Below are 13427 nucleotides of genomic sequence, written 5' to 3'. Positions count from 1 at the left end.
AAAGACAGTCTTTTTTTAGTCTTCTCTAGCACTCTCTTCGAATAGCAGTCCTGGGTCACCAGTAGGATTGTTCTTGGTATCACTTGATGCTCTTGCTCTCATTTTGAAAAGATATCTCTCATATTCTGCACATGAACTTTTTTTATACTATGCTAACCTATAATACACTGAAAGGTTTAAATGTTTCTTTGATTGTCCTTGAATCTTCCTGCCACAGTTGTCATCCTCTTCTGCCACACATGGGAGAGAATGGCACACCCTTTGAGAACCACTGAATTTAAAGTATTGTGGATTGTAAAATAGCCACTGGGGAAGAAATGAGGAGATGAAAATGTGCCCAGCACCATTTTACAATCCAACTTGGGGTTTAAATTTTAGTATATAAAAATATACATTATTTTTTACAGCCTGGTTATATCTGTGTCATAAAGCTCCCTATCTGCCTCATTCTGATTTTATTTTTTAAAGCAAATTATTGGGGTGAGGTTCCCACCCCCTCAAAAAATGTAATTCTGAGAACCTCTTACTACTTATAATTAACATTTTATATGTTAAAAAGCTGCTGCATATAAATGAATGAAATACAAATAAGTTTTTCTTCCTGTTCGGATAAAATAAGAAAATTTTCCATTGGCTTGAACTATTTGCTCTTTCCTCCCATCAGCCTATGTGTGATAACCATGATGATGGAGAAACTGCTGCAATCATCCTGTGTAACGTCTGTGGGAATCTCTGTACCGATTGTGATAGATTCCTCCATCTCCATCGGCGAACAAAGTCTCATCAGAGACAGGTAACGTGTGATGTTTTCATCCTCTCAGGGCGAAATGCTTTTGTAGAAACGTAGATCCATATGTACAACTATCACCAGAGATTGTATCTTTGAATGATCTTTGATTTTGCCAGTTTAATATGTGTTTGGCCAAATCTGACAGGTATTCAAAGAGGAGGAGGAAGCGATCAAGGTTGATCTTCATGAAGGTTGTGGTAGGACCAAACTGTTCTGGCTGATGGCTCTTGCAGACTCTAAAACCATGAAGGCTATGGTAGAGTTCAGAGAACAAACAGGTAGGATGTATTTTCATATATTATTTGGGTAGTTAGGGTAATATAAATCCCTAATATGAGATGAAATGTTCCGTTGACTTTCTGTAAAACATAGGTTAATTAATTTACTAAGAAATGCATAGGTCTCCATTATGCACAATTTTAACTGGAACATCAACACAACTTTTTTATATAAAGCAAACATGCTGCTTAGTACTCAGCTAAGCTGAACAGCTGGTCCTAACTCTTGCAGAGATCTGCGTACTACCAAAGCAAAATAAATAAAAATGGAAGGAGAGATAATTTGTATGTGCTTAATTTGCCTCATTTGCACAAGACTTGGTAATAGAACTTGGGTTGATAATGTCAAATTTAAAAAATATAAATTCTTATCACTATCACCATCCCTCTCAATATCAATATTATTATTATTATGAGCCCTTTATGTAATGCTGGTAACACCTACTTCTGGCTTATAGTTCAGTGGAAAGCACCTTTTTTGCAAAAGGTTTAGGCTCAGGTCCATGCAGAAGGTTCCAAGCAGTAGATGAGGCAGGAGTGGTGAATTATATGTGTCCCACCTCTGCCACCTTCAGGGCCACCAACTGCTGTCATAATTGTGGCTGCCCAGCTGCCGCCACCACTGCTGCAGTGCTTTGATTTCTTTCCCTTCCCCACCCCTCCATGCCTCGTTTTGAGTCATCGTGGTTGAGGTCATGCAGGGAGTGTCTCTCCTCTGTCGCTGCCATTGGTTTCCAGAGCACCAAATTACTGTTTAAAGTTAATGTAAAGCTTGAAAGTAGCATAAAGGTTTTGTGCTAGCTTTAATGAGTAAACTGTGGCATCGAAGGCATGCTCTGTCACCTTGCCCACGATGCCTTGTTTTTGAGAAAGGGCATCTTTCTCGGAAGGAGGCACAGGGTGGGTTACACCACCACTTGTGTCAGGAAGAAATGTGTGCAGCAGAGAGGCAGGGGAGGACAAGGGGGAGGAGGCTGTTGGGATTAGGAGAAGGAATTGTGATGCATTCTCATGTAGTAGTAGTAATAATAATAATAATAATTTTTATTCATACCCCGCCCTCCCCAGCCAAGGCCGGGCTTAGGGTGGCTAACAAGCAATAATAAAAACAAGTTGAATGAATACAACTTAAAAACAAGATTAAAATACAACAATTAAAATATTGAAACATTGAAATATTAAAATGCAGCCTCATCACAGGAGGAGAAAGGAAAAAGAAAAAAGAAAGAGGGGGAGGGAATCAAATTGGCTCCAAGCCAAAGGCCAGGTGGAACAACTCTGTCTTACAGGCCCTACGGAAAGAAATCAGATCCCGCAGGGCCCTGGTCTCATGGGACAGAGCGTTCCACCAGGCTGGAGCCAGTGTTGAAAAGGCCCTGGCTCTGGTTGAGGCTAATCTAACTTCCTTGGGCCCAGGACCTCTAGGGTGTTGCTATTTATGGACCTTGAGGCTCTCCGTGGGGCATACCGGGAGAAGCGGTCCCGTAGGTACGAGGGTCCTCGGCCATGAAGGGCTTTAAAGGTCAAAACCAGCACCTTAAATCTGACCCTGTACTCCACCGGGAGCCAGTGCAGCTAGAAAAGCACTGGGTGAATATGCTCCCATGGCAAAGACCCCGTGAGGAGCCTCGCTGCAGCATTCTGCACCCGCTGGAGTTTCTGGGACAGCTTCAAGGGCAGCCCCGCGTAGGCAAATTACAGTAGTCAAGCCTGGAGGTGACCGTCACATGGATCACTGGGGCCAGGTCGGGGCGGGAAAGTAGCGCATTGTCCTGTACTAGGCCTGGTCTCAAGTTCAGTCTCTGCCACCTCCAAGTGAACATTATCTCAGGGAGCGAGACTGTTTCCACACAGGGCACCTTCATACCTGTAGATCCCTTTACTTTGCAATAGCCAGCTTTACTTAACAGCTGTATGTACAATGCCTGTTTCTTCTGGGAAAAATGGTTAACACTCACCTTGGCAATAATAACGAAAGAAGACATTAGGCGAAGCGTACTAACTTTGTGTCCCGTTGTTGATCTAGGCAAACCCACTACGAGCAGCTCTGAAGCGTGCCGTTTTTGTGGCTGCAGAAATGGAACAGAATTATCAGCAGTGGGCAGCGTCTGTTCTGATGCCGATTGCCAGGTCTGTGCGAACTGTTTAATCTTTCCACCCCATTTATAAGTGACACATTATTTTGATTCTGTAATGTGAGAGCTCGTCCACAGGTTGCACACACGCATACATAAGAAAAACCCAACAACCTGCTTCTTCGTTGCAAAACATCTTTGCTGAAACTTCCACACCTTTCTGTATGTGTGTTTGCCAGGGTTGCAGGTAGGGGATAGGAAAATTTTGGCAGAAAGGCTGGGGAATGCTTTAGTACTCCCACTGTCATCTTCCAAATTACCCTTTTCTGAACCTGCTTTGAAGTAATTCTGGCAGCTCATTTCTTTATCTTGCATCCGTTTATCTGTATTGTGTAGCTGAGTAAGAGCTTAATACTTCAGTTAGCCTGGCAATGAAAGCTGTACCAGAAACGGACATTTTGTGCCAAGCGTGTTGAAAAGATGGAGGATGGAGACATGGTTTAGTACTTTCTAATAATTTATTTGGGCAGTAACATTCGTTAGACAAGAAAGGTCTGAATTTTCTTTCTTGGAAGATTTTAAAGGGTCTGGATGAGCATTTAGGGTGCAACTTAGTATAAAGTGAGATATCGTCCTTTTGAGCTTCTTTTAGATAACCAAGAAGCACCGAGAGAGAACAATACTGTTCCAATACCCCCTTATTGAATAGGTTCCCCTCCTCTTCAGTTTGCAACAGAGGGATTTTTCAGGCAGTGGGAAGGGAATGAAATGCATGCAGAACTGAAAGAAGGAAGTGCAGAGGTGATAAATAATTCCCATATTTTGCCTTCTTCCATCATTATTGTTCACTCACACACCTGCCAGGTACATCTCTCCTTCCCCATGCACTTGTCCCACTTGAAGCACCAATTCCAGCAAAGGGAAGAAGAAATTACCGTTTTGGCCTGAATATAAGCCACACTTTATTTCCAAATTCCAACCGTGAAAAGTTAAAGTGTGGCTTGTATTTGCGACCTTATGATATCGCTGCTGAAATAGCTGCCCACGAGAGCCATCGGGGTGCTGGACAAGGGCGCCCGTCCTGACTGTGGCTCCCAAACCTCCCCCGAACCGTTGTAAAGAAGGGGGAAGGCCGCCGGCAAAGAGCCCAGAGAGCAGCCCGGGAGTGCAGGGCAACGGCGCGCACCCCACCCACTGCTCCCAAGCCTCCCTGAGCTACCGTAAGGAAACAATTGGAAAGCAGACTGAACAGGCAAAAAAACCTTTGTGGGTGCAGCTTATATTCTGGCCAATACGGTACTGACGCATACTGAGTCAGTAAGGCAGCTTTCTATATAATACAATTACTACTGCTGTTACCTGTTAAATCTGTGGCAGGACTTTTTCTCCTCTCTGCAGAGTTGAAATTATTGGCTCCAACCACCTGAGAGTGTATAATGTTAGTTTACATCTGTTTTCAACAGGAGTACGCTAAGATAGCTTGCAGCAAGACTCATCCTTGTGGTCACCCCTGTGGCGGTGTCAAGAATGAAGAGCAATGCTTGCCCTGTTTGCATGGTTGCGATAAGAGCACCACGACCCTTAAGCAAGATGCTGATGACATGTGCATGATTTGTTTCACGGAGGCACTTTCGGCAGCACCGGCTATTCAGGTTTGAATGTTGTGTGTAATAAACAAAAACTCTAGCTGATTCTCAGAGGTTCCTAGTTAATCGGCAGGGAACAACTTTGTAGAAATCATATTCATGCCAGCATGTAAACTATGAACTATTTAGAGCTGCTGTTTTTGCGCTGCTTTTCCAGGTGGTGTTAATTGCTAATAAATTCTGATGCAAGCATTTCTGCTCTTCTAATTCTCAGAGCATTGCCAACCTGCTTTGGTTCCAAGTTGCATTTGTTCCACTCAGGTGCTTAGTAGGTGGTCTTCCTTTGTCAGGTTTATCCAGTGCTGAAATTTACCCTAATGATTGGTTCAGCCCCATTCCAGGTGTGGTCACCTAGTTAATGCCTTGAGTTATCTCATATGGATGATCTCTATCATGAATTCACAATCCTTGACTGCTCCCGATCAGTTTTTATTCCAAATTTCTGGCTTCTGTGCCAGATTGCATGTGCCTTTCACAAGCTTTTTCTAAGTCAGTTTAAGCAGCTGTTGGATCTTTTAATCCTTGCTCTAGGTTCTGAATAATTTTAATGCAGTGTTTTATTAGTTGTATTTGTTTACATTTTTTTATTATCTACGAAGTTCTTTTAACAACTTTTTTGTAATTATCTACTGTGTGAGATCCAGTTATGTCTGCAGGCTTGAGCGTAATGTGCTAGCATAATGTGGCTTCCTGTTTCTCCCTTCTATCATCACACTTCAGGGTCTGCTTCAGAGGGTCTTCAACCCTCTGGAACATATTTTGAGTGTACATAGGTGGCTGGAGAGGAGAAACCAGAAGTTATGTTGTACTAACAGACACCCATTCACACTGTGTTGGGTATCACCCATTTTTTCTTACTGTATAATCAGAGTAAAAAATTTTTTTTCCTGATTTGCAGTTTGTCTGCTTTAAGGCAAAGCTTAATATTATGATGTGTATACCAGGGATTATTTCTGTTAATGTATTGATAAATCTTCCTCTTTACAGTTGGACTGTAGTCATATATTCCATTTGCAATGCTGTTGCCGAGTTTTAGAAAACAGATGGCTTGGGCCACGGATAACATTTGGGTTTATGTCCTGCCCTATTTGCAAGGTGAGCAAATGTTCAAGCACTATTTTAATACCTTGAGAAACAAGCCATATTGAAGGGCCAAGAAATGTGCTCATCGATTATCAGGATTGAAATCAATGTGAAATGTATAGTCTTTAAGAACATTACTAGGAAATATTAAGGGCTTGATCGAAATTCTAAATTATTGATTTGCATGCTATAAATTTCTAGGGAATTTAAGAAACAATTGGTGTGTCTGCTAGAAAATAACCTCCAAAATAACTGTGTGCAACAGTTATGTCTCTGGACCATTACAGTAAATGTTAGAAACTGCTCAAGTTAGCAGTGTATGCAAAGTATGTGTGATTTGGAAGAAGTAAATGGGGAACAATTAGTGATTTAACATAATATAACAGGAAGGAGCAAGCACCCTGTGAAGGAAATGTGAAACAAATTGCACATTTAGAACTATGGAAATCACTGACATGTGTCAGTCACACCAGTAATATGTGCTGAGGCTTTTAAATACATTAAAATAACTATAATTATGGTTAAGGAATAAAACAATATTTTCTTGCCTTTCTGCTTTTGTATACTTGCTGTTAACAAATGTTATGCTAAACATTGATGGGCGTTTTCTCATTTCATCTATCAGCAGCAATTATTTGTCACCCAATAACAAAGCTTTCTTTTTAACAAGAAGAAACAAACAAACAAATCAAAACCATAAAACTAAAATATAGAATACAGCATAAAAACACACCATCAACTAATAAAACCAGTAAAGCAAGCTTCTCAGCAGATCTTGAACATTTCAGGAGTTATTCTAAAAACAGTTACATTATTAAAAGATTATTTAAAAGGCTGGGAAGATACAAAGTACTTCACTGGGCACTTAAAGGGCCACAATGCAGGCATCAAATATTCTTTTACCAGGGCGTCATCACTGAAAAGGCCCTCTCGACAGGAGTGTTGAGACTCTTAGCATGTTGGTCGATAGGTATTTTGCTATTTAAAATTGATGTGTGTGTACCCTTGGGTTGGTTTTCATTAGTTACATGCCAAATAAAATCTTCATTTTTACCAAATGCTTGTTTACAAATTGCTTATTTTTTTCTCTCCTCTTTTCTGTGGGTTTCTACTAGAACAAAATTAATCATACAGTATTAAAGGACTTGCTTGATCCAATCAAGGAGCTCTATGAAGACGTGAAGAGGAAAGCACTGATGAGACTGGAGTATGAAGGACTGCACAAAAGTGAGGCCATCACAACACCCGGAGTTCGGTTTTACAATGACCCTGCTGGCTTCGCTATGAACAGATACGCTTATTATGTTTGCTACAAATGCAAAAAGGTATGATTTGGGGCCTAGATCCATTGTTCAGATTAACCAGATTAGGAAATTGCCGAGGCGTTGGTATGGATCTGCAATCCTTGGTGAGTTAGGGAGGTTCCCTGCATGAGAGGGCAGGCTCTGGTAAACTGAGCAGATGAGACCAACAGTGGGCCCAATGGTCAAGAAGGCAGTTTCTGCACGTGCCATAGAGGGAAGTAAGGGGCAGATGGGACTCGTCAACCTGGGAAGGTAGCCCCTCTAGGAGGATAACTCTGATGCTAAACCTTTGCTGCCTTGCGGCTACACTCATTTGTGAGAAAGGCCTACACAAATCTCTGGCGGAGTCCTTAAAACAGTTAGATGGCGTCTTGTATATGCCTCCTTCCAGCAAATCCTGCAGCCAAGCTTTGCTTTCCTCTGGACCACATCAGCAAGGCCGAGAGTGGGGTCCTGACTTCTGGCCACCCCAGGACCCCAATACACACTGCCCAGGAGAGGTCACTTCGGTGCTGCAAAAAATTCTCTCAGTTGTGCCAAAAATAGATACAATCTTCCATGCATGGTAAAAAGCTGGTCTAAACTGTGCAAAAATATTTTAGAACCTAATTCCGTGATTGCACCTTTTCAATTCCAGCTTTATTTTTGAAATACGCATTTAAAAGACTTGCAGCCCTCTACTGGCAATTTTCAATTATGTAAACTTCAGCAGCTCTCTTTTCTTCAGCTCCTGGTTACAGGCACCTCCTCTTTCTGAACAGTGACATCTTTTGGGGGACATTTTTTAGAAAGGGAGAAGTGACTAGAGGAAGGAAGCAAGAACTCTTTCTTCCAGCATCTGGAGGGGCCACTGGTTTCCCATTCATGCTCTGTTTCTTATGAAACGACATCCTGACTACTTGCTATCCCTGACAAACCCCCCTCCACCCCAAAACAAGGATGTTGAAATGTAGAAACACTCCGCTTTAATTGTTAGCACATCCAAAATTAGCCAGGAAAATGTAAGATTTTGCCAATAGTGAACCACCCTTATGCTTGAGATCTATACACACATGGAAAAATATTGTTATATACTAAGAACATTTCATCTGTTCCTCTTTGCAAATCAATTTACTTCTGAGATGCTGTAAATGAACTGTACAGTGGTACCTCAGGTTACATACGCTTCAGGTTACAGACACTTCAGGTTACAGACTCCGCTATCCCAGAAATAGTACCTCAGGTTAAGAACTTTGCTTCAGGATGAGAACAGAAATCGTGCTCCGGCAGCACGGCAGCAGTGGGAGGCCTCATTAACTAAAGTGGTGTCTCGGGTTAAGAACAGTTTCAGGTTAAGAACGGACCTCCGGAATGAATTAAGTACGTAACCAGAGGTACCACTGTACTGTCTTCAGTTTTCCATGTCCTGATAGTCTTTTGTATGTTTTCCCTCTTAGGCCTATTTTGGTGGAGAAGCACGTTGTGATGCTGAGGCTGGCCAGGGAGATGACTATGATCCTAGAGAGCTCATCTGTGGTGCCTGCTCTGATGTTTCACGGGCTCAGGTAGGAAAACACTTTTGCTTTGATTTTTTTTAAAAAAAACAACAAACAGCTTTTAACTCATACTAGTTAGCTTTAACCTGTGGTTTTCCCCTTTTTTTCACAGATGTGTCCTAAACATGGTACAGATTTTCTAGAGTACAAATGTCGTTATTGCTGCTCGGTGGCCGTGTTTTTTTGCTTTGGGACAACCCATTTTTGCAATGCTTGTCATGATGACTTCCAAAGAATGACTAGCATTCCTAAAGAAGAACTTCCACATTGTCCTGCAGGTAACATTTTAAAATGGTAGTTAAAGGTATCTTGGAGTAGGTTTAAACTCTTGGAAAAGTAGGTAGCATGCCAGATAGTCTTTAAGCAAGATCTGCTACAACATAGTTCTTCCAGATGAGTTTTACAAACGTATTTTTCCTTGCATAGATTAGTATTTCCAGTTCAGATTTTCACAATTATGTTCAGTTTTATGCATGGAGGCTGAGTTATTTGAAAATAATATCAGATGTTTTATTCCCCCAAATAAGCAGAGCAATCATATTAAAACCAGTAGCAAAATGGTCCCCTCCCTTCTCAAACAAATTTCACAGTGCCTTTTGGTACATGCATGAAGAACAGAAATTACAAATATCCTATAATGTGTGATCGGTGTTCCTGGGTCAAGAAAACAGGGGCGGAAGGAGGGGGGAAGTAACATAAACCCTTTAGGAAGCCATAAATTCAATGTTGAGGTTTTCTTAGTCTCCAAGACCACAAAGTATAGACTTTTTGTGGTTCCCTTCAACTCCCTTCTGACAAGAGGTTCGTGTTAAATGCTTGCCCCCTGTATAAGCCTTCAGTTTTGTATGTCACCTGATTTGTCAAAGTATTCAATTTTTACGCATGCCAGGGGATTCTTACAGCTTTCTTTCCACAAGAAGAGAGGCACCATGCAGTATGGTCAGATCTCTCTCTCTCTCTCTCTCTCTCTCTCTCTCTCTCTCTCTCTCTCTCTCTGGTTGGATGGGTGGGTGGGTGGGTGGGTGGGTGGGTTACCTTTACCATAAAGATTTGAACCCTTCAGTGGTTTAGCTTTATAAATTTCTAGGTGCTCGTGCAATGTTTTACAGATTTTGTTTGGTCTTCTTAAACTTTTTTTCAGGTCCCAAGGGCAAGCAGCTTGAAGGAACAGAATGCCCCCTTCATGTAGTCCATCCACCTACTGGCGAGGAATTTGCACTAGGCTGTGGCGTCTGCAGAAATGCACATACTTTTTAGTCCATAGTCCTTTAATTTGCCAGAGCAAAGCTGCTGTCATCCCACAAGTGTCCTGAGTTCATTATAAACCACAATTAAAATGAGGATGGGACCATTTGATAACACAGGAAAAAAGGAACATAATACGGGAAGATGGATGCCAAATACCATGTACATAATCCTTGCTTTGGGGAAAGTGACATTTATGACCCAAGACATCAAAACTTGTGAGGTGTTTGCATGTGGCCATTACGTGCATCAGCTACAAAGCATTGGACACTTGCAAATAAATAATTGCTGTCAAAGAGGCTCTGTTTCCATGGACTCCAAATGATGCTGGATATCAGATGAAGAAAAAGTTGATTATTGTATACTGACTTTTTTGTAATCCTGTACAATTGTAACTGCATCACGGGTAGGGGTGGAAAAAAGGAATATTCTGGTTTATTTCTTAGACTGTTATTAAAGTGTTAGGAAGGCATAAATGTAACCAGTATCACGCTGTATATATAAAATATCAATGTTTGTCCTGTATAAGAATTACTAAATTGTAAACAGCAGTTTCATTTAAACTTCTGGGTTATGTTTGAGCCTGAAATTTTAATGAAGTGCAATACTGAGTGTGCCTCATATCTTGCAGCTGTAAACATAATGGAATGTACATGTCAATAAAGCCGCTGTACATTTTTATACAGTGAAAGTCTAATGAATGTGAAAGAACTTTTATTTGGGAGTGCAAACTCTTAACTGTATCAAAAATGAATTTATTTGAAGGGTGTTCTTACTGAGGTAAGAAAACACTTCTGTTTTCCTTATCAATTTTGACGCAGTGCCTTAGGAAATGAAACATGTTCCTTTTCCATCTAGAAAAAACCACACCCTTTATCATTTTATACCACAAACCCACCCTCCCTGCTGCGTCCTGAGTTATGTCGGTTCCTCTTCTTAAATGAAGTTGTTTTAGGACCAAAGTGTATGTAGTTGATAACTGTACAAAGTTTGTAAAAGAACAGAGTCATGAAATTCTTGCTGTTGTACTCTCTTAAGAGGGTGCTGTGTAATCATTGTAAATTACCCCGTCCCACAGAGCCTAGGACTTGCTGATCAGAAGATCGGGGGTTTGAATCCCTGCGATGGGGTGAGCTCCCGTTGCTCGGTCCCTGCTCCTGCCAACCTAGCAATTCGAAAGCACATCAAAGTGCAAGTAGATAAATAGCTACCGCTCTGGCGGGAAGGTAAGCGGCGTTTCCATGCACTGCTCTGGTTCGCCAGAAGCGGCTTAGCCATGCTGGCCACATGACCTGGAAGCTGTACGCCGGCTCCCTCGGCCAGTAAAGCGAGATGAGCGCCGCAACCCCAGAGTCATCCACGACTGGACCTAACAGCCAGGGGTCCCTTTACTTTTACCCCCTCCCACAACAGCCCCTCCACCAAACAACCCTGTTTTATCAGTTCACTCATAAAGGGTATTCCTGGAGTCATCACCCCACCCATCTTCCCACTCAGTGTTCAAAATGCTCAGTTGGTAGAGCATAAGATTCTTAATCTCATGGTCCTGGTTTCAAGCTCTACTTTGGGCAAACAGATTCCTGTATTCTAGGGGGTTGAACTAGATGAGCCTCGTGATCTACAAATCTCTCATTCTCCAGGATGCTTGTATCCCTCTGATGCATGTCAGACACTCTGGAAACCACATCAGATGCCCATGATGTTTTAATGTATTTTTAATCTTTTGTTGGAAGCCGCCGGGAAACCCAGCCAGATGGGCGGGGTATAAATAATAAATATTAGGAAGTTGAGCACTCTGGAAAAAGCCTATTCCGTAGCAGCGGATATATTTGGAACACACACAAATGGAGGAAAGTGCTGTCACTGTTGTTTCTAGCTTCTTTTGTGAGCTGGTCAGTGAATTTCTACAATGAAAATTTGGCCTCTGTCTCTGAGCCTGTCTTCTGAAACCTAGAATCATAGAATCAAGCAGGAAACACCATCAGAGCACTCCTGACATATGGTTGTCAAGCCTCTGCTTAAAGACCTCCAAAGAAGGAGACTCCACCACACTCCTTGGCAGCAAATTCCACTGTCGAACAGCTCTTGCTGTCAGGAAGTTCTTCCTAATGTTTAGATGGAATCTTCTTTCTTGTAGTTTGGAACCATTGCTCCGTGTCCGCTTCTCTGGAGCAGCAGAAAACAACCTTTCTCCCTCCACTATGTGACATCCTTTTATATATTTGAACATGGCTATCATATCACCCCTTAACCTCCGCTTCTCCAGGCTAAACATGCCCAGCTCCCTTAGCCGTTCCTCTAAAGCATCGTTTCCTGGAAGATATTTTCTCCAAATTCAGACACAACAGAGGCTGATCATGATCAGTCTGGTGTGATGAGCTCCACACATAAGCAGAGATTACTACTTCACATTTTCCGGACTGAGCCATGCATTTCAAATATCTTCTGCTGTGCTCTGATGTGGCCTCATTCAAACATAACCATTATTTTTTGTCTATTGGCTGGAATACTTTGTTCTTTTAATTTAAAAAGTGTTTGGATAATGAATAGTTAAATTGATTGTTTTGTGGGGTGTGGAGCTGCACACAACTGGAAGATAGCTTTATTTGCATTGTAAAAGCTTTAGCTGCGTTTAGCATAGATGTAAACGATCCATGAATTCAAAAATTGTACAGCTTAGTTTCTAAACCAGGTCTGGAGTCAAATGTGTCTGAAAAAAATCACACTTGGGCCCTCATACATGAAAGCTCTTCCATTGGTGTTGCAGAAAATGACTGATTTTTTATTTTTTTTAAAGAGGAGACAACTAACTGCACTCTGCACATATATCATGGCACACTTTTCTTAAAGTACTGGGCAAGCCATATTTTGTGGTGGAAGCATCAAGCTTAAGAACTGCATACAGTAGTCAAAATGTTAGCAACTACCACTGGGATAGGGCTCTGTAGATCTTGAGCGTGTGACTTGGTTCTATTTCTTACTTTTTAAATTTAATCTAACAATATATATATTTAATATTTTCAAAATAAGAATTTTAAAGATCCCCACAATTCTTTCATGAAAACCAACAGGGACATTGCAAGCGCTTTCAACCTCGGAAGCAGCATTGGTTCTCGAGTTGGGCTCCTGTGTTAGGCAGCCGAATGTCTACATCTCTCCTTCACATAATGATAATGATAATTCCAGTTACAGATAGGTAGCCGTGTTGGTCTGCCATAGTCAAAACAAAACAAAAATTCCTTCCAGTAGCACCTTAAAGACCAACTAAGTTAGTTCTTGGTATGAGCTATCTGAAGAAGTGTGCATGCACACGAAAGCTCATACCAAGAACTAACTTAGTTGGTCTTTAAGGTGCTACTGGAAGGAATTTTTTTTGTTTGTTTTGATAATGATAATGATAATAATAGAGCAGCTCCCCCCTTTTTCGCTCCCTCTCGCACTTCCTTTCCCGCCAGTTATTCCTCAAACCAG

The 13427-nt window shown here is 41.5% G+C and overlaps 1 protein-coding gene across 41 annotated transcripts in view; it reads left to right on the top strand.

Annotated features, from left to right (window-relative positions):
* The window catches only part of MYCBP2 (MYC binding protein 2), a 136105-nt gene extending 125452 nt beyond the window's left edge, over positions 1 to 10653 (top strand). For all 41 annotated transcript variants that reach the window (XM_083737678.1, XM_083737677.1, XM_083737699.1 and 38 more), the window contains 9 exons: positions 665 to 793; positions 936 to 1068; positions 3095 to 3198; positions 4607 to 4795; positions 5777 to 5884; positions 6988 to 7197; positions 8613 to 8720; positions 8824 to 8989; positions 9853 to 10653. In XM_083737678.1, the coding sequence (XP_083593804.1) occupies positions 665 to 793; positions 936 to 1068; positions 3095 to 3198; positions 4607 to 4795; positions 5777 to 5884; positions 6988 to 7197; positions 8613 to 8720; positions 8824 to 8989; positions 9853 to 9968 (1263 nt within the window). In that variant the 3' untranslated portion in view covers positions 9969 to 10653. The remainder of the gene's footprint in view (positions 1 to 664; positions 794 to 935; positions 1069 to 3094; positions 3199 to 4606; positions 4796 to 5776; positions 5885 to 6987; positions 7198 to 8612; positions 8721 to 8823; positions 8990 to 9852) is intronic.
* The last annotated feature ends 2774 nt before the right edge of the window (positions 10654 to 13427 follow it).

Source organism: Podarcis gaigeae (genome assembly GCF_964106915.1).
Source record: "Podarcis gaigeae genome assembly, chromosome: 4".
NCBI lineage: Eukaryota > Metazoa > Chordata > Lepidosauria > Squamata > Lacertidae > Podarcis > Podarcis gaigeae.
The sequence above is the reverse complement of the archived record's forward strand: the minus strand, read 5'-3'. Positions and strand labels throughout refer to the sequence as shown.